This window comes from Vipera ursinii (genome assembly GCF_947247035.1).
Source record: "Vipera ursinii genome assembly, chromosome: 1".
Classification (NCBI taxonomy): Eukaryota; Metazoa; Chordata; class Lepidosauria; order Squamata; family Viperidae; genus Vipera; species Vipera ursinii.
The window spans coordinates 291057377-291075766 of NC_139512.1; the positions used below are offsets into that span (position 1 = coordinate 291057377).

The following is an 18390-nucleotide window of genomic DNA, read 5'->3' on the forward strand; positions in this document are numbered from 1 at the left end:
ACAATAACCAGTTTTTAATGATATTCTTGGCACTAGTTTGTAGCAAACTTGAGTTGCAGCCTTTTGAATAGGTTTGGTTTAGCCAAGTCATGTTGGATGTTTTATTATTATAAGCATGATATAATAGTTGTGGAATTTAGGAAGGATTCCTCAGAAATTAGGACAGGCTCCTTATGTTAAAAAGCAAGAATGAGCCACTGCTTATATTTCTGTCCTTCATTTTTCTGAAATGAATTACACAGCATATTATCGCATTAACCATTTATTACAACAAAATAGTACACAAAGCTACATTTACAAATGAAAAGGAGCCGTCACTGTTACTCAATTTGTACTAGCTCTGTTTTCTGAAGGCCACTTGCTCACTAGTAGCCATAGAGGCAATCCCTCACCTAGGGTTGGGGAGCGCACGGAGGGGTCTATGCGGTTGGCATGGTTTAAGGTGAGAGGAGCTGGGAAGAGCACACAGGTGGGGAAGACTTGCCACTTCCCTGCTGGCTTCCCCATTGACTTTCTGAGGAAGTCAGCAAGGACGACGGCCAATGACGATCATGGGAGTGCTGCAACCAATTGTGTGAATTGGTTGCCAGCTACCTAGATTGCAGGATGCTGGGGCAGTTAGCACTCAGAGGACTGGTCCTAACCACCATTTGTTCAGAGCCATTAAAACTTTGAGTGGTCATTGAATGAATGGTCATAGGTTGAGGACTACCTCTACTGTTATTTACATCACCCAAAGAATTGACAGTGAAATTACTTAACCCTCAAAATTTGGAAATTCTCAGGGGGGATTAAAGAGCAAACTTAATTATGAAACTCTTACACAGTGCAGTATTGTGCGTTTTTTCCATCTAAAACTTCTCTTCCTTTTCAGCAGCATTGTTATCTTTTTAATTTTACTTATCAATGATTCCCTATATTGGCCATGTAACAGGAGTATGACTGAAATCTTCCACGGTTAAGTAACTCAACTGTCTTCCTGATAGATCTAAGGATAGATCCTTATGGAAAATCTAGATTTTTACTAGAATGCATATTCTGATTTGAAATTCACTTCCATAAAAGTTCTCCAAAGCCAGCAACAGTTGTTGAAAATGAGTGATCTGGCTTCATTAACTGATGTGAAGCCTTAAGTCTGCAATGAGGTAAAAGGGCAAAAAAATAAAAGCGTTCTCCCATGTTATCCATGAGCATTTGATAACCTTGAAGCAGATGACTTCGAGTGACTGCATCATCAGCATTCTGCAGTAGAACCTACATTAAAAAAAAGATATTATTTTCCAAACCTAGCTTCAATCCACCTTAAACCCGGGAAACTCCTATCTTTTCTTAAGGGCCTAAAAACGTGGCTCCCAGTTAGCTTGGGGTCCCTATAGGGGCACAGCGCAATGGAGATGGTTGATGGATTAATAACAGATTCCCCCGTCCCCCTCTCCATGTGTCCTTAGTTTTAAGGTCTGACAGTAACTTTTATATTTAAGTATGTGCAACTGTAAGCTACTCAGGGTTACCCTATGGTAAGATGGGCAGCCAATACATTTTGTAAGTTGGGCTAATGGGATATATGTGTGTGTGTGTGTATGATGTATATATGTATATGTATATATATATGTGTATACACACACACACGCATATACATACACACATCTACCAGTATGTATGTATGTACATATAAATATAAATACATGTTGGGCTAATGGTGGGTGTATATGTTTGTATGTATAGTTATTCCATTAGCCCATCTTGCCTCCCAAGGTTGCTGTTGGGATAAAATGAAAGGATTTCCCTATGTAAGTTGGTTTGAGCTCTTGCAAAAGCAGGTTATTAATGAATAAATTAATTACAAAATTAGACCTCACCTGCAATCTAACATCAATGCCCATATTTTTCAAGAATTCCTTTTGCTTTAAAGGTCCCAAAGTGGCTACTCTTTTCTGTACCATTCTTCGCAAGTAGCTGAAATCTATATCAGCAGTGAGATCTGCAGATCCTGGTGACAGTAATACATCATGCAGTTTATGACCACGGAACCCCTGAAAATAATAGAAAACATAAAATAGACAAGTTCACCTGTGTGCTCTATTAGGTTATGTGTGGTCAATTTTATTTTTGAAGATGGGAGTCCTGATTATTGCTCCCCTATTTGTCAGGGAATTAGAATTCTCGCATTGTATATTTTTTTAGAAGAATGTATTATAAAGGATGAAATATAATATAGAAAATTAATCAACTCCTATTTTGATTCTGTCTTCTCTAAAAAGGAAGTAGGTACCTAGGCAATTGTGAAGATCTGGAATTTAGCTTGAGTCTGATGAAACAAAGGGACTATTCAATGTGAATTATTTCAATTATTTTAGGGCCAATGGACTGCATTCAAGGATATTAAACTTGTTAACGGTTTCATGAAATCTTTATTAATTATATTTGAGAAATCCTGGACAATATGATGTAGCAGATAACAAAAGAGGTAAACATTCCTCATCTGGGGAGGAAGAAGAGTATCATTGGAAAGACAGACCAGACAGCCTGTAAATTGCAAGTGATTGCTGGGTAAGTGCTTGGAAACAATACTCAGCAGCCACTATGGATTTGGCAGTAACAAAGCAGGCTACTCTTACTTCGTTTTCTGACTAGTAACTCCTTGTTGTTGTCGTGTACAATATCTTAATTTCAGTATCGGACAAACTATCCTTCATAATATGTCTGTCTTGATGGTGAGTCTATAAAATGAATCTAAGGCTGGCTCAACAATCATAGCCTTAGAAGCTAATTGATAGTTCTTCATAAAGAGTAAAGTGTCAAGCAGTTCAAACGAGTGGGTAGCTCTTCAGAGACATGGATGAAATGCAAACATAATCTTCATTGGCATATTGGAACAGCAGCCATAAAACCCAGTTGACAGTCCCGGAGGTGTGGGGCGAGAGCAACAGAATTTATATCAGATCATACTTCATATCCTGCTTTTATAAAGTGAGGTTTTAGATTAGCTTTTTCCATACATTCAGGCCTGTCTATTGGAGACAAATGTTTACGTTTTTTCCATTCCTGCTTTCCTCTTAGATAGCTGTCACAGGCTGGGCTGGTAACCTTTCACAGTTGGAGCCCTGACATCAGATACTAAATTAGAGGCCACAAGATTCAGTCCTGGGGATGTACTCTCCCTGTATAGGAAGAGGGGAAATAATGCTTATCAAATCTGCAGATGACACTGGGTACGACAACCAGGACTCCAGAAGATAGAATTAACATTCAAAAATAACTTAATAGGTTAACAAAATGGGCTAAAATAATGGAATGAAACTTAACAGTAAATGCAAAAGTATGTACTTAAGAAACAGGAAAAAATGCAGAGGCATACAAAGGGGAATATCTGGACTGGGAACAATATGTGTGAAAATCATCTTAAAAAAGCCCAATAGAATCAGCAATGTGCCAGAGCTGCCAAAAAACCAAACTGAAAAACAGTTTCTAAATTATAGGAAACATTAATTCCATTGTATTTTGCATTGTTCAGACTTCATCTCAGTTTTGGGTGCATCGCTTTATGAAAGATTAAAAGAAATTACAACAGATACAACAAAAGGCAATGACAATAGCAGGGGATGGACGCTGAAATGTTTGTCACATGAAAAAAATACGGTGATGACAAGGCAATCTGAGTACTAGAAGAGGTAGTGCATAGGAAAAAAAAGACAACACAGTCTCTGTTATCCTAGAATACCAAAAATTAGTGATAAGAGCAGTTTCACATGGAATCAATTAAGAGAGAGGTGTGAATGAATTTAAGAAGCTGGATATGAATCTCTGTGGTTTCACCAGTGTTTTGTACTAAGCACAAGTTTACAGGTGATGGCATAAATCGCCCTTTCCAAATCTATGATTTTTATTTTAAAAGGATGTAACTTTTCATTCAATATAAATAACTTATAATAGAGTGCAATAAATCTGAATATTTGTACATAGGAATAGAAAGTTCTACTGTTTGGGCTTCCGGATTGGTGGGCAAAAGAGATGGGCAAAAGAAATCGGAGCTTCGATTTCCTAGCCTGATTTCGCTCTGTCTGGAGAACCCAAGGAGTCAGAAAGTTGCTCTGGAGAGGTGACGAAGAAGGAGAAACCTTGGGAGCTTGGAGCTAATGGCGGTCGGCCCAAACGAACCGAGGAACCTCTTCAAATGGACAGAAGAAAGGCTGCCTGTAAATGCACAGGCAGCCCAAGTCACAGACAACCAGGAAAAAACCGAAGAACTGTGGCATGCCATGGCATGTTGCCGAACAGCTGATTGTCAACTACATGCTGAGATCTGGGTGAACTGTTTTTTTTCCTATTTCTCTTCCCTGTCGACTTGGAAATAAAAATCCCCTGATTGGAAAAATTTCTAAAACAAAGATCCCAGGAAGACTTGGAAAGAAGGGAGTTGAAAGTGGCAAATTTTTTTAAATTGGGGAACAAAATTAAACAATACAAAAGAATATACAAAAAAGGTATTGGGACTGATTTAAAGAAAATTTGGTTAACTTTTACAATGTGAATTTTTTTTTCTTACCTAATTTTTGTGAGAAAGTAACTTAAAAAGAACTTTCTTAAACCTGGATATAGACAATACAGTAACTAAGGACATCTGTTAGTGAACGGAGATACTACAATAACATTAGAAGAACTGGAGAAACTGCTGACCTTATTTATTTATTTTATTTATTTTATTTTAATTCCATTTATATCCCGCCCTTGAACTAATACCTGTTTAAACAAAAGAACTTTGTGACTCTATGCTAGAAAAGACTTTCTACAATCGTATCTTCTGACTCTGGATATAATCATAATAGAAACTACTTGGAAACAGGGCTTTTTATATTTTTAAACTAACTAGAACATTTGGATTAGCCTATAACAGTTGGTTTGATTCACGGTTGGATAATAGCCTAAGGCAGTTGGCTTTTTTCCCCTCTTTTCTCTCTTTGTGGATTTACAAAACCTGCTCAACTGAAAAATTAGTGCACCAAATCTTACTAACATTGCAAAAACAATCCTCTTCTGCACCCTTTTCTGGAACATCTAGTCCAGCAAGTCAGGGATCTATTGAAACAATGTTACAACGAGAAAAAACAAACAGCTTTCAAAGAGATGCAAGCCACACTATAGCTAGTCTAAGAATCAATACAGAAAAATCATGAAGAGACCAAAAACAACTTTGATAAGCTAAATGAGCAAATGCTTGACATAAAGACACAATTTGATGCCCATCAACAAATGACTGCTAAAAAAGAACAAAGAATTAAGAAAATGGAACACAAATCAGAAGAAACTGATAAAAAATAGAGGCATTAATGGAAGGAAATGGAAGACTAGAACAAGCAAATCAAAGCTTAGGAGGAGCAGTTGCAGCCTTGGAAATGGAGAAAGCTGTACATGATTTAAGATTCCAAAATATATCTGAAGACAAGGAGAAAGATATAGCAGAAGTGATTATCAATCGACTGGCGGAAGCTCTAAAAATAGATAGAGTGGAGATACACATGGAAGTGGATGTAACATTTTGAATGAATTCAAGCTATGCAAGGAAACACAAATTGCCTAGAGCAGTTCAGGTAAGATTTATAAAGAAAATAATAAGAGATGAGATACTGAGAAGAGTTAGGGATGATCCATTACAATATAAAAACAAAGAAATTGTGGTGTTAAAGCACATCCCTAAGAGAATAAGGGACACTCAAAAACAATATCACTTTTTGACTACAAAGTTAATTGCAAAAGATGTAAACTTTAGATGGTTAATTCCAGAAGGAATCTTGCTCAACTGGAACAATGCAACTCTTAACAATACAAGATATCGACTGGATTCAGTTTTGAAGGCAGAAGATTTTGACAAAAGAAACAGAGCATTCCTGGATGAAAAAGTACATCAACAAGAGGATAGAAAAGGCCAGAAACAGACAGAACAAACAACAGAAGAAACAACTATACAAACAGAAAAAGAGAAAAAGAAGCCAGATCAAGAGGGTGAGGGAATGGCAAGAGAGCAGAGGACTATGAGATAGACAAGACCTAAATATAAGTAAATAAAATGGAGAAGGAAAACGGATTTTTTTTCCAGTGAACATAAATGGACTGAATTCCCCATCAAAAAGAAACAAGATCTTAAAAAAATTACAGAAATTAAATAGTGATATAATTTGTCTGCAAGGGACACATATAAAAAAACAATACTATAAACTTTTGGAATACCCCAAAATTGGGAAACTCTATTATGCATCAGCACAACAAAAAAAGAGAGGAGTAGCTGTATGTTAAAGAGACAATAGATTCTAAAATGATTTATTCAGATGAAGAAGGAAGAATTGTGCAAAACCTGTGGGAAAGAAATTATAAATTGACAATGTCAACTTCTTATATAGAAAACTTATATAAAATGTTTAATAGATGGCACTTGCCACCAGCAATATTAGCAAAAATGTTTAAAAATATGTCAGATAGATGTTGGAAATGTAAACACAAATCGGGTACCTATTACCACGTATGGTGGACATGTGTTAAAGCAAGGAGATATTGGACAAAAATACATACTTGGCTAGAAAAGATGTTGGGAAAACATGTAGATTTTAAACCTGAAGTTTTTAAATTAGGTATAATGCCAGAAAAGCTTTATATTTGATTTTAGATGTGATAATAGCAACAAGAATCATATTCGCACAATATTGGAAAAATGAAGAAATACCACCAGAAGCAGAAATAATTACAAAAATATACTAGACTGTGTGGAAATGGACAGACTTACTTTGAGGTTAAAAGAAAAAGAAGAAACAGAATACTTTTAAACTTGGAATTTATTTTATCAATGGCTGGAGAAAAGAATAAGGGATTAGGAATCCAAATTGTATTAGTGAATGATAAAAGACAACATGTTTGTTGAATAAGTACTTTTGAACTGTATGAAAAAAATCAATAAAACCTTTTTTTAAAAAAAGAAAGTTCTGCTGTTTGTCCGTCTCCCACTTTCTACCACCCAACTGAAACCCACATATTCAAACTACAATGAAGTTATATGAATCAACTTACTCGGAAAGTATCGGTTTTGGTTCCATCATGACCATAATCTATAATTAGTGCTGCTCCTCCATTGTTTTCAACATTAGAAGCTAGCTTCTGGATGATGACACCAGCATCAGGACATACTTCCACATGATCTCTGGATTCTTGATCCTAATATAAAATTTAAGTTGAACTATAGATGTTGAAATGGTCCATAATATTATGTTGCAATATACATCTTGTGTAAAGGACAGTGATTATGGAATTATTACTCTCCTTGCTTAGCACCATGTTTTTAAGGGAACAGGAGTGTTTCAACAGAACTTCAATTTCTAGACCTCTTTTACCCCCTGTGGATAGGGCTCGCAACTTGGGAGTCCTCCTAGATTCACGACTCACTTTGGAGGATCATATAGTGGCCGTGACTAGGGGGGCTTTTGCCCAGGTTCGCCTGGTGCGCCAGTTGCGGCCCTATCTGGACCGGGAGGCCTTGTGTACGGTCACTCATGCGCTCGTGACCTCTCGCCTAGACTACTGTAATGCTCTCTACATGGGACTTCCCTTGAAGACTACTCGGAGGCTCCAACTGGTACAGAATGCGGCCGCGAGAGTTGTCTTGGGAGTTTCCCGGTACTCCCATGTTACACCTTTGCTCCGTGAGCTGCATTGGTTACCAGTTGTCTTCCGGGTAAGGTTCAAGGTTTTGGTTATGATCTTTAAGTCCCTACATGGCATGGGTCCGCGATACCTCGAGGACCACCTGCTGCCGGCGTCGACTCCCCTCCGCCCTGTGCGCGCCCACAGAGAGGGCCTCCTCAGGGTGCCTCCTGTCAAGGAATGTCGACTGGTGGCCCCCAGGGGGAGGGCCTTCTCTGTGGGTGCTCCGGCGTTATGGAACCAACTGCCGGTTGAGCTCCGGACGGCATCAGACCTCCGATCCTTCCGTCGCGGGTTGAAGACCCATTTATTTGAACTAGCGGGTCTGGCCTGATGGGGGTACATGGGTTTTTATAGGCTTGTTTTATTATTCTTGTTTTAACTTGGGCATTGATTTAATTGTCTTTTAATTTTTGTATTGTCATTTATATTTATGCCCTGTGAACCGCCCTGAGTCCCTTTGGGAGAAGGGCGGTATAGAAATCTCAATAAATTAAATTAAATTAAATTAAATTAAAATTAAATTAAAAGAAATACAGCAATAAATTACATAAATACTGTCTTAGTAAAAGATTCCTGAAAGTCACAAAAAGAGGTTACCTCTGATGCATATGTTGACTAAACTAGAATATATGACATCAGTTTTAATTTAATTGTGTTAAACATTTTGATTAAATCAAGGTGACAAGCATAATGCTTTGCTGTGAAGCAAATAGACCATTACTGCCTTTCTAAAAACAAAAAAAGGAATATTACATGTCTAGTTCTATCTGATGTAGCTTTTCCATATTATGACAAGAGAAATGAATAAAATACAAGCAGAAAAGATTTTATAACAGTTATGACTGCTTCAGGTAAATACATTTTAAAGAATGATGGTCTTGAACCATTACAGAATTGCAGTACAATTTCAAAAGAAAAACCCACCAGATTATACAACCTAATAAATTAAAATAATCAGAAATTTACATGTATGAAAGATTTTGAGGCAGGAGTGGCAGATGGTGCAAGGACAAATCGCAGCTTATCAGAAGCTTCTGGATCAATATCAATCAACAACTCACGCCACCCTTTTTCTGTTTTCTGTTAATTAAAAAGGCAAAATAGAATACTGTGGATTCATTGAATAAATGAATTATCACTTCTGATGAGGCTTGTTTAAAACATGAATCTTGGACTTAAAAACCTCCTAATAATTTTTAATTCTGGTGTTATGTAAAACTTTTAAAAGACTAACATTGAAAGATTTTCATTTAGCAACTTGTACGATGGAAGTATATCTCCAGCTCAGTATTTAGATTAACAATAAAACTTCATACACAAATTTAAGTTTAATTATTCAGTTAGAAGATTTTTGTTTTTAAATGTACCTATATGCACATAAAAGCAGCATTTCTAAAGTGTATTGTAGACCATGAAAAAAGAAGGAAGTGCAAAATCTATCTCAGTGTAGGCGTTTCTTTTGGCATTTTGTTGCAAAGAATTGCTGAAGCACAGAAATTACATTAATTATGATGGTAGTCTGCACACACAATTCTGCAATTTCAGAACTAAATTCTAAGTCTTAAAGCATTTGTTAGTAATAAAACATCTAATAGGGCATGATCACCCATGACTAGATGACTTTTGTATAATGAGTTCGTTTAACAGCTGCATCATTTGCTTAACAATCACTGCAAAACAGGTCATAAAATTGGGTGGGTCACATGGTGACCCTGCTTTATGACCTTCACAACTTATGATCGAAATTGTGAACACAATTACTGTTGTGGACTATCTGTAGTAAGGAATTTTATCTTTCCTTATCTTGCATTTGTGATTGTGCACAGGGCTTCTCAAATTCATAATGATAATCACATTATTCTTTCATGCTTTTGTAACTTATGTAATAGAGTAAGTATACTTATGTTTATATATTTAATATTATATAAAAACTCCAATTTATATATATTAAAGAATATATAATTGAAAAACTCTCAATGATGAAGTGACTTTTCTTATTTGCAAATAATGTCACATTAATACATTCCTCATAGAATTTATTGCAATGGCTATCTTGAGGTAAAAAATATCCCATGACTATATTAATGCAGTCAGTATTTCTACCACCCCTCAGCAAATATAAAAACACTGAACAAATTTTAATCCAAATGTCATAGTAGTGTGTGGTCATACCTGAAATTTATGAATAGGCAGAGCATCAAGAAATTCATGTGCTAAATAAAAACTGTTGCCTAGGTAGTGGGGAAAAGGGATCAGTTAAAATAAAAATGCCTCCATTTTTATAACATACAGCCAAAATCTTTATTAGGAACTATTTTTATGAATGACCCATTTGAGCTAGATCATGGGTCAAAATTTATGATTTTAGTGTACTCAAATTATATTTCAAAATATGTTGCAGGAATAACTGCTTTTATTTTACTTTATCAAGAAAACTGCATGGATAAATGAGAAAAAAATGACTGTTGATTACTGGAGAGAATCTTTCTATCTAGATGATTACTAAGAGTCGATACCCATTTGAAACCTTAATGGATCAAGGCTTCTGGGTTAATTTGGTTATATTTATCAATAAAATGAACTTGATAGAATACAAATGTACACAAATGCAAGAGGATGTTACAGGCTTAACATTTCCTGAAATAATTCTTAAATACAAAATGAAGGTCTACTGAAAAATTATGTTTACAGAGATAAACAATGGACTCTTTCAAGAATTTAATTGGATATTTTGAATGAAATGTTTTCTTACTCATTAAAGCCAAACTATAGCTACATGTACCTTAACTCTAGATTATCTCCCTTCATTGCAAAATTTATCTTAATTCTAACAAATTATTGATTAGTAAATAATTCTCAGTCTCAACTACTGACTGAAAAGCAATAAATGAAGTAGTTCTTACCTTCTGGCACTTCATTCAAATTTCTATACCAGAAAATTGGTATTCCAGTCTTACTAATTCTGTGCATATAAGCATTAGAGCTCTTTGGCAACTCTACTTTTTCTTTTGTTAGCACTGATGCCTGCATTTCACTTAATTTTGGACTGACTTCCACCAAATGAATAGAAATTTCACAGTTAGCAAGTATGGAGCTCAGCTGAGTAAAAACCTATAAGCACAGAGAATACAGTTAGAGTTTACATCTACTATCTGTCTGCCCAGTCACCCACCCAAAACTGGATTTGGAAATAAGAATTATCTAACATATTTATTTTGTTGGATAAATCTAATCTTTGTCAAATTTATTTGCTGCCCTCATTATCTTTAAAGTCAGGCTTTAATTAACTTTTTGTCCTTTTCTTCTTTCTTTTTTCAAGCTTGCCTATTCTTGCGAATATAGCGCAATATCCTAAATATGACATTAGCCTCAGTGTCCCACTTGATACCAGTTCTGTATCATTGAGATAAATCTCTCAGGTAGCATATAATAGTTTGGAATTTCTACAAATTGATTCTGGTGGCGCAGTGGTTAAAATGCAGTACTGCAAGCAAACTCTGTCCACAGCCTGCAGTTCGACTCTGGCAGGGCGGGAGGTTGACTCAGCCTTCCTTCTGAGGTCAGTAAAATGAGGACTGAGATTGTTGGGGGCAATATGCAAGTAATCTTTTTACATTGTAAACTGGTCATAGATTGCTGTAAAGTGCTATGGGGCAATATAAAAGCCTAAAATGCTATTGCTGTTTGGTATTAAAAATAAATAAATAAATAAAAGCAAGTAATTAACATATAGCTAGATACAAAACTGACACTTAAATAGACATTTGACAGTTGAACAAATAGACAACATTGGAAGACACTTTTACTTTCTGCTTTTCTGAATTTTGAAATGCTGTTTAGTGATCCAACAATCTGACAAAATATGTACATTACTGTAAATGATGTATCAAAGGTATATAAGGTAAGAGCTTACAAAACGTGCACATTAAGAAAACAGTCTTCATCATGCATACAAATTTGTAGGTGCATGAAAGTATGTTTATATTTTTGTGCAAACTTAAACAATTGCAAGCTGATGTAGAACTGGAAAGAATGAAGTTAAATTTGAAAAATTATGTCACAGAAAATAAATTGAGCAAATTTGTTCTTCACTACCCAGCACAATACATACAAAGACTGTTTTTACTTACCCTTAAAATATCATCTATAAGACTACCTCTACCTGGGCCCAGTTCCACCAGCTGAAATTTTGGAGATTTTCCTGTAGCCATCCATTCGCTAACAAACCAAATACCTATTAACTGAAGAAAAAAAAATAAGCTTTTAAATTGCAAAACTAGACATATTTATAAACTGAGTGATACATGTGTGTATATATAATATATAAAATATTTTTCAAAAATCACAGGGAAAGTAAAACTCCCCACATATTTTGCACATAATGAAATTATGTAAATAATGTTGAAATTAATAGGAGTTAAAAGTTTATGACTGCATTGGGTGGACCTTGGAGCCACCCAAGGAAATAGACTAGATCACCAGTTCTAATACTGGAAATAATATTCAACTGGTGGGGGAAATTTGTTTCTAGCTCCCCAATTATCCTTGTTGTGTCTCTCTTCCAAGTTCTAGAAATATCTCTTTAATGCAGCTAAACCTTAAATCTGACATTGTGGTGTATGACCAAAACAGAATTTAGTAGAACTAAAGATGAATTCAGAGTGGTCCAAAACAGAGCAGCAATATGAAAGGAATATAAAAAAATTACATTACCAATTCATATCAAAATGATTAAGTAGAAATTCAAACAGTAGATTATCTTGATAGTATTAAAAAGATAACAAATTCTAAATTAATCACAAAATATCAGTTACAAAACACAATGTCTCAAGAACTGTTAACCATTTGAGCCCAGAAACAAATGATAAAAAACATTCTAGCATATTCAGACATTACTATTTTTATAATTTATAATCTATAATCAGCAGTCACTAGCCAAAGTTCTTAGAAATGACAAGATAAGAAGTGCTAGGTGTAAACATTAAGAGATACAACATCAAGAAAATGCAGTTTTGTTAAGTTTGACAAATCTTTTGAAATTACTTTTAATCCTTTACTGCTTTATCTTAAATGCTTGTAACCTAGATAATCATGTACATCAGGCAAGTCAAACTTGTGATGCCACATGACATATAGGAACTTTTTCCCCACTGCCAGCAATGGAGTGGGTGTGGTTTCAGCGTGACACATCTGGTCTGCGGGCTGGCAGTTTGACATGTCTGATGTACATGAAAAAATAACAATACTTTTAAAAGCTACCTCTCCAAAAATCTGACTTATTTCAGGTGAAGTAACAAAATCTCCCTTTTCTCCAAACATATCTTGATGCATATAGTATCCCTGTGGAAAGAGAAAAAATATAAATATTGTTTATTATTTGCAACATTCAAAATCTTAATCTTTGATTATATTCCTCTGCTAGTCAGCTTTAATTCAGAAAATGTATAACAGTTCTTTAAGAAGGATGAAGAAAACATGAAGGGTTCCATACTTTGCAATATTATCAAATAAAAATTGGAAGTTGAAATGATGTAACAGATTTTCTTGCAATGTAAAAATAAGATTTCAGATGAGAAAATAAAAATCCCTTGTGTAACATCTTACTTATAGTTTAAAATGACAGGGATATTTATTTGAGTAGAAGAGAAGGGACAAGCAGGGATCCTTTGGGAGGATACTAATGTGTGTGTATGACTGAAAATAAATTATTATTTGTTTAATATATAAATTCCATTGAATATGCTCTCTCTCTCATCATCATAATGGTAAGAACCACCCACCCCATTTTATTGGTTATGAGTTCATGGAATTTCATTTCTGTTTTTCTTGAACTTAGCATGAGAGAAAGCAGAAACGACTAGACATAAGGAGTTTCCCCCCCATGCCATCACTCTGCTTAACAACTAATTCCTACAACACTGTCAAAATATTTAATAAAGCTATATCACTATGATACTCCTCATCTTTCCTACTACCTATCCTTATCTTCTTATGACTATAGCTTTGCTGCTTGTATCTTACAATTTATATTGGGGTTTTTTTGTACCCTAGTATGATTTATGTTGTTTGCTTAGCTAGTACTCTATGACTATCACTAAGGATTGGATCTTATGATTTATGATGAAGTGTTGTATTTCACGATTTGTGATGAATGTATTTTCATATTGTATATGATCATGATTATTTTATTTATTTATTTATTTATTTAATTTCATATACTGCCCTATTCCCGAAGGACTCAGGGCGGTTTACAGGGCGAGTTAAAACAATACAAATAAGTACACTTTAAAATAGAATTAAATTAGACTAGCCCACAATTAAACTAATTAAATTAAAATTAAATTAAACCCCCCTCAGTCCAGGCCAGCAAGATCAAACAACCAAGTTTTAAGGTTTTACTTGTATGTACACTGTGAGCTTATGCAGCGGAAACAAATTCCTTTTGTGTCCAACCACACTTGGCCAATAAAGAATTCTATTCTATAATACAAATCATATTTGTAGCAGAGCACATTTGTACAATGATACGTTTAAGGATGGAATAGCAGAATATTGTAATCTTTCCAATCAGTTTGATCAACAAGAACAAACAGTCAAATAAGATGTTATTACAGGAGACATATGCAACAAAAAGCACACAGTTATATATTGAGTGTAGGAAGAATAATTGGAATAAAAGCAACATTTTCCCCACTTTGCAACCTGAACAGAAAATCTTTCCTTGTGTCGCAAAGACAACACTGAAAACAGCAACAGTTAATCCAACAGGAAGAAACTTTGGGTATTTGTCTCTTCCTTGAACATACCACTAATGAAAATTGCAGTCTTTCTTACTAAACTTTATGCTTTATCCAGTGCACAAATAAAAATATGTACTAAATGATAAGCTTCAAATGGTTAAAGAATAAAGTACTAGATTTCTTAAAGGTTTGGTTCATATAAACAATTAGAGCTTTAATTCCACAAAGCTGACTTTTACATTTTAATAGTGTCATTGATCATACCTTCAGTGGATTTGTCAAAACTTCCCGCATATATTCAGCCACTGTAATAGGACCAGTTGACTTTATTTTCATAATGAGATGTTTCAGCATTGGAGTCATGAGGCTATTGTCTGTTGCTTTATTTTCTGAACTAAAGTGCTGGCATCTCAATACAGTGGAAAAACCTGCATAAAAAGAAACATGACATATTCTCAAGTAATCAGTTGTAATATGTGAAGTACTTTTCAAACCAGTGGCGTAGCGTGGGGGGTGCAGGGGGGGCCGGCCGCACCGGGCGCAACATCTGGGGGGGCGCCCATTAAGCTCGCCGGAGGGGGACGATTCTGCTTCACTGAGGGTCGGAGAAGTGAGCGAGTGGGCGGAGGATAGAAAGCAACCGCATTCGCTGCGCCCAGCCAGAGCGGGATCCCGTCCTCTCGTGGCTGCGGATCGCCTCCTTTCTTGGGTGGGGGTGGGGAGGCTTGGCGGCGTCTCGCCTCCCTCTCTTTCTCCCGCCGCGGCTCTCCTCCGCTTGGTTCTCAACCTGCAAGCCCGGCCCCCCACGACCCAGCTCCCGCCCCCGTCTCCTTTCCCGGAGGTAAAGGTAACAACTGCAGCCGCCGCACCTGCGGCTGCTTGCTCCTCCTCCTCCTCCTCCTCCTCCTCCTCCTGCCGTATTGACTCTCTGTGGCCACTGGGTTCCCCCTGCAGGAGGCGATCAGGACGCCCCCCCCGACACACGTCGCCAGCAGCGAGAGTTTCCAGCCAGTCCGGCGAATCTTTGGGGCGAGGTGCCAAAGAGAAGGAGGCGGCTTGGCTTGGATAAGCAGCGTCTGGGCAGAAAATAGGTCAGGCGCCACAGCAAGTATGAACTCCTGGGGTTCAGCCTAAGCAGGCAAAGCTGCAGGGTGGGTTGGTTGGCTTTTCTGGCTTTGGAATAACCTTGGGAAGCTGAGGCATTGTAAGTTGGAAGTCATTGTTTGTTGCCTAACATGTTGGGTCACCCCACCCCACATGCTAAGCCATAAACCGTGGTTGGTATCCAGGGTTTAGGACAAGATGGAGAAAACTAGCCAATTGTGGGATCATAAATCTTGATGAAGCCCATCATCGCTCCATGTGATGTATGCACTCAATCTACAAATGTAGTCCAAGCCTATTCACATCTGTTGTAAGGTCATTCTCTCGTGGGGTTTATCTTGACATCCACTAAGAGTGGAACAAACATGCCCCATTAACCATTTTCAACGCCATGTCCTCTCTTTGTCTCATCCTAAATCACAGCTGAGGCACCTTAAAGTTGCCTTGTTTCAGTTTTAAACTATCATTTTCCCTCTTCTCCAGAGACCCTTTTTTGCCTTGAACCTAACTCAAGGGTAGGCAACCTTGGCTCTTTTATGACTCATGGACTTCAACTCCCAGAATTCCTGAGCTAGTGGAAGAGACTCGAGTGCTAAAATCCACGGGTTAGGGGGCGCAAATTACTTGCCTTGCCCCGGGTGCTGACAACCCATGCTACGCCACTGTTTCAAACTATTCATTTTATATGTTATTCAAATGGCATTTAGAGAAGTTGAAACTTCACAGGGACTAAGCTAACATTTACTTAATTTTGTGCAACATTCAGGCAACTGATCAGCCCTTTTAAAGTGCTCCTTTTTAATCCTGCATTTTATTAGCTTCTGGCCTATTTTAACGAATATGTGCCATTTCTGCTATTGTTTAATGTGATAAAAATCTTAGAATGTTACAATAAGTAGCTTTGTATCAAAATGTTTTGGCATCCAAAACATCTAATCTAAATGGGTTCACAACTTCTTTGTTCTCTTTACTGATTTCAAAATTGCAGATTCTGAGCACCTGAATGAACTTTTTGTAGATGGCTTCCATCACAGGGCTGACTAAATTCCTCAAACTGGCTACTAATTCTTTAGGATAGTCCACCTCAAGGTTATTATGAAGATACAACTGTACAGTACTGAGCTTGCAGGAGAAAGTCAGGATATAGGAATAACAATAGCACTTAGACTTATATACTGGTTCACAGTGCTTTACAGCCCTCTCTAAGTGGTTTGCAGAGTCAACACATTGCCCCAGCAATCTGGGTCCTCATTTTACTGACCTCGGAAGGATGGAAGGCTGAGTCAACCTGGATCTGGTGAGAATCAAGCTGCCAAACTGCTGGAAACCAGCAGTCAGCAGAAGTAGCCTGCAGTACTGCATTCTAACCACTGCGCAACCACATCTAATAAAATTGTCAGGTAAAGGTAAAGGTTCCCCCGCACATGCGTGCTAGTCATTTCCAACTCTAGGGGCCGGTACTCATCTCTGTTTCAAAGCCAAAGAGCCAGCGCTTGTCCGAGGACATCTCCGTGGTCATGTGGCCGGCATGACTAGACGCCAAAGGCGCATGGAACGCTGTTATGTTCCCACCATAGTGGTCCCTATTTTTCTACTTGCATTTTTCCATGCTTTCGAACTGCTAGGTTGGCAGAAGCTGGGACGAGTAACAGGCGCTCACTCTGTTATGCGGCACTTGGGATTCGACCCGCCAAACTTGAATAAAATAAAATTGAATAAAGCTAAATAACCAGCCATAGGCACACATGCTGATAATAGATACAATTACTGTAAATATTAAAAGTTTGTGGAACAATGATGTTTTCAAGACTTTCCTGAATTGCAAGGAGATATTATTACAAAGGAAGAGGGTTACAGTTGAAAAACACTGCCATAGGCTTCCCACCAAGTACATCCTAAAAAGCAGATCCTAAGTATCCCTTCTCATTGTTAAGTGCAACAGAGCAGTAAAGCATACATGAAAGAGAGGGTCCTGGAGATATCTGGGAGCATGGGCATCTGGAGAGGGATAAAAGTACTGCAGAATTTATCCTTTGCACATTATCATAGCAGCTTCTTATAGCTGCTGTTCTAGGATAAAACCAGCCCTATGTAGCAATGAGTGGCAAGGGAATGGCAGATTTTAATCATAATGACTAACAGAGATATTATCCACCCATATTAAATACATATACATAGCAGACTTTTTTCTACTATGTATTCAAAATGGACTGTGATTAAGATATAGATGTGTATGTATGTGTATTGAGATTTTATATATTTGCGTGTGTGTGCATAAACACACATTTTCTTTTGAGAGTATGCATCAGAATTTCATTTTTAATGTGCGCCAGGGTGTACCCAGAAAAAGTGGTAATAATAAAAAGTGATAATAAAGGTTATTTTATTATCTTAAAGAGGAGCAGCTGATGAAGCCAGCCACTGTAGATAGAAGCATCTACCAGCTATTGTCTGATACTAACAAACAAACAGCAGGCTCGGGATTTGGCTGGTAGTTTTAACGAGTGAAGGACACACTCCTTTAGTTGGAAGTGGAGGTACTTGCACATGCTGTAGGAGATGCAGAGCAAGCCGTCAAGTTCACGGAAACTCCAACCCGCTATAATTTAAAGTTGTAAATGGGCACATTTATTTGGCATCAAACAGCACCGAGATCTACAAGACTTACTTCGGGATAAAGGGACACAGACTTGCGTATTCTGGCGGGCCGAATGGCCAGCCCAGCCCCTTGCGCTGCTTTTGCTCCTAGGGAAACCAATGGAACGTTTGCACCGCACGCCGAAGCGCGCGGTTTGCAACACAGCATATCCTGAAAGCACGAGCCGCATGCCTCCCCTTCTCGTCCTTGTCAGTCTTT

At 37.2% G+C, this 18390-nt stretch overlaps 1 protein-coding gene across 1 annotated transcript; it reads right to left on the bottom strand.

The window, feature by feature from the left end:
• Nucleotides 1-127: 127 nt before the first annotated feature.
• On the bottom strand, nt 128-18371 carry NDUFAF7 (NADH:ubiquinone oxidoreductase complex assembly factor 7). The gene is made up of 10 exons (XM_083373339.1): nt 18202-18371; nt 14694-14857; nt 12949-13029; nt 11820-11930; nt 10593-10800; nt 9862-9920; nt 8656-8769; nt 7057-7200; nt 1860-2033; nt 128-1254 (listed from the first exon to the last, which is right to left on the bottom strand). The coding sequence occupies exons 1-10, from the start codon at nt 18359-18361 to the stop codon at nt 1051-1053; spliced, it is 1419 nt and encodes a 472-aa protein (XP_083229465.1). The 5' UTR covers nt 18362-18371; the 3' UTR covers nt 128-1050.
• Nucleotides 18372-18390: the final 19 nt, after the last annotated feature.

Coding starts and splice junctions, on each gene's coding strand:
- NDUFAF7 (XM_083373339.1), bottom strand. CDS start 18,361: ATGCGGCTCGTGCTTTCAGGATATGCTGTGTTGCAAACCGCGCGCTTC. Junction 10,801..11,819: donor TTATAGATGATATTTTAAGG/GTAAGTAAAAAC, acceptor CTGTGCTTATAG/GTTTTTACTCAGCTGAGCTC. Junction 9,921..10,592: donor TTTGAATGAAGTGCCAGAAG/GTAAGAACTACT, acceptor CCCACTACCTAG/GCAACAGTTTTTATTTAGCA.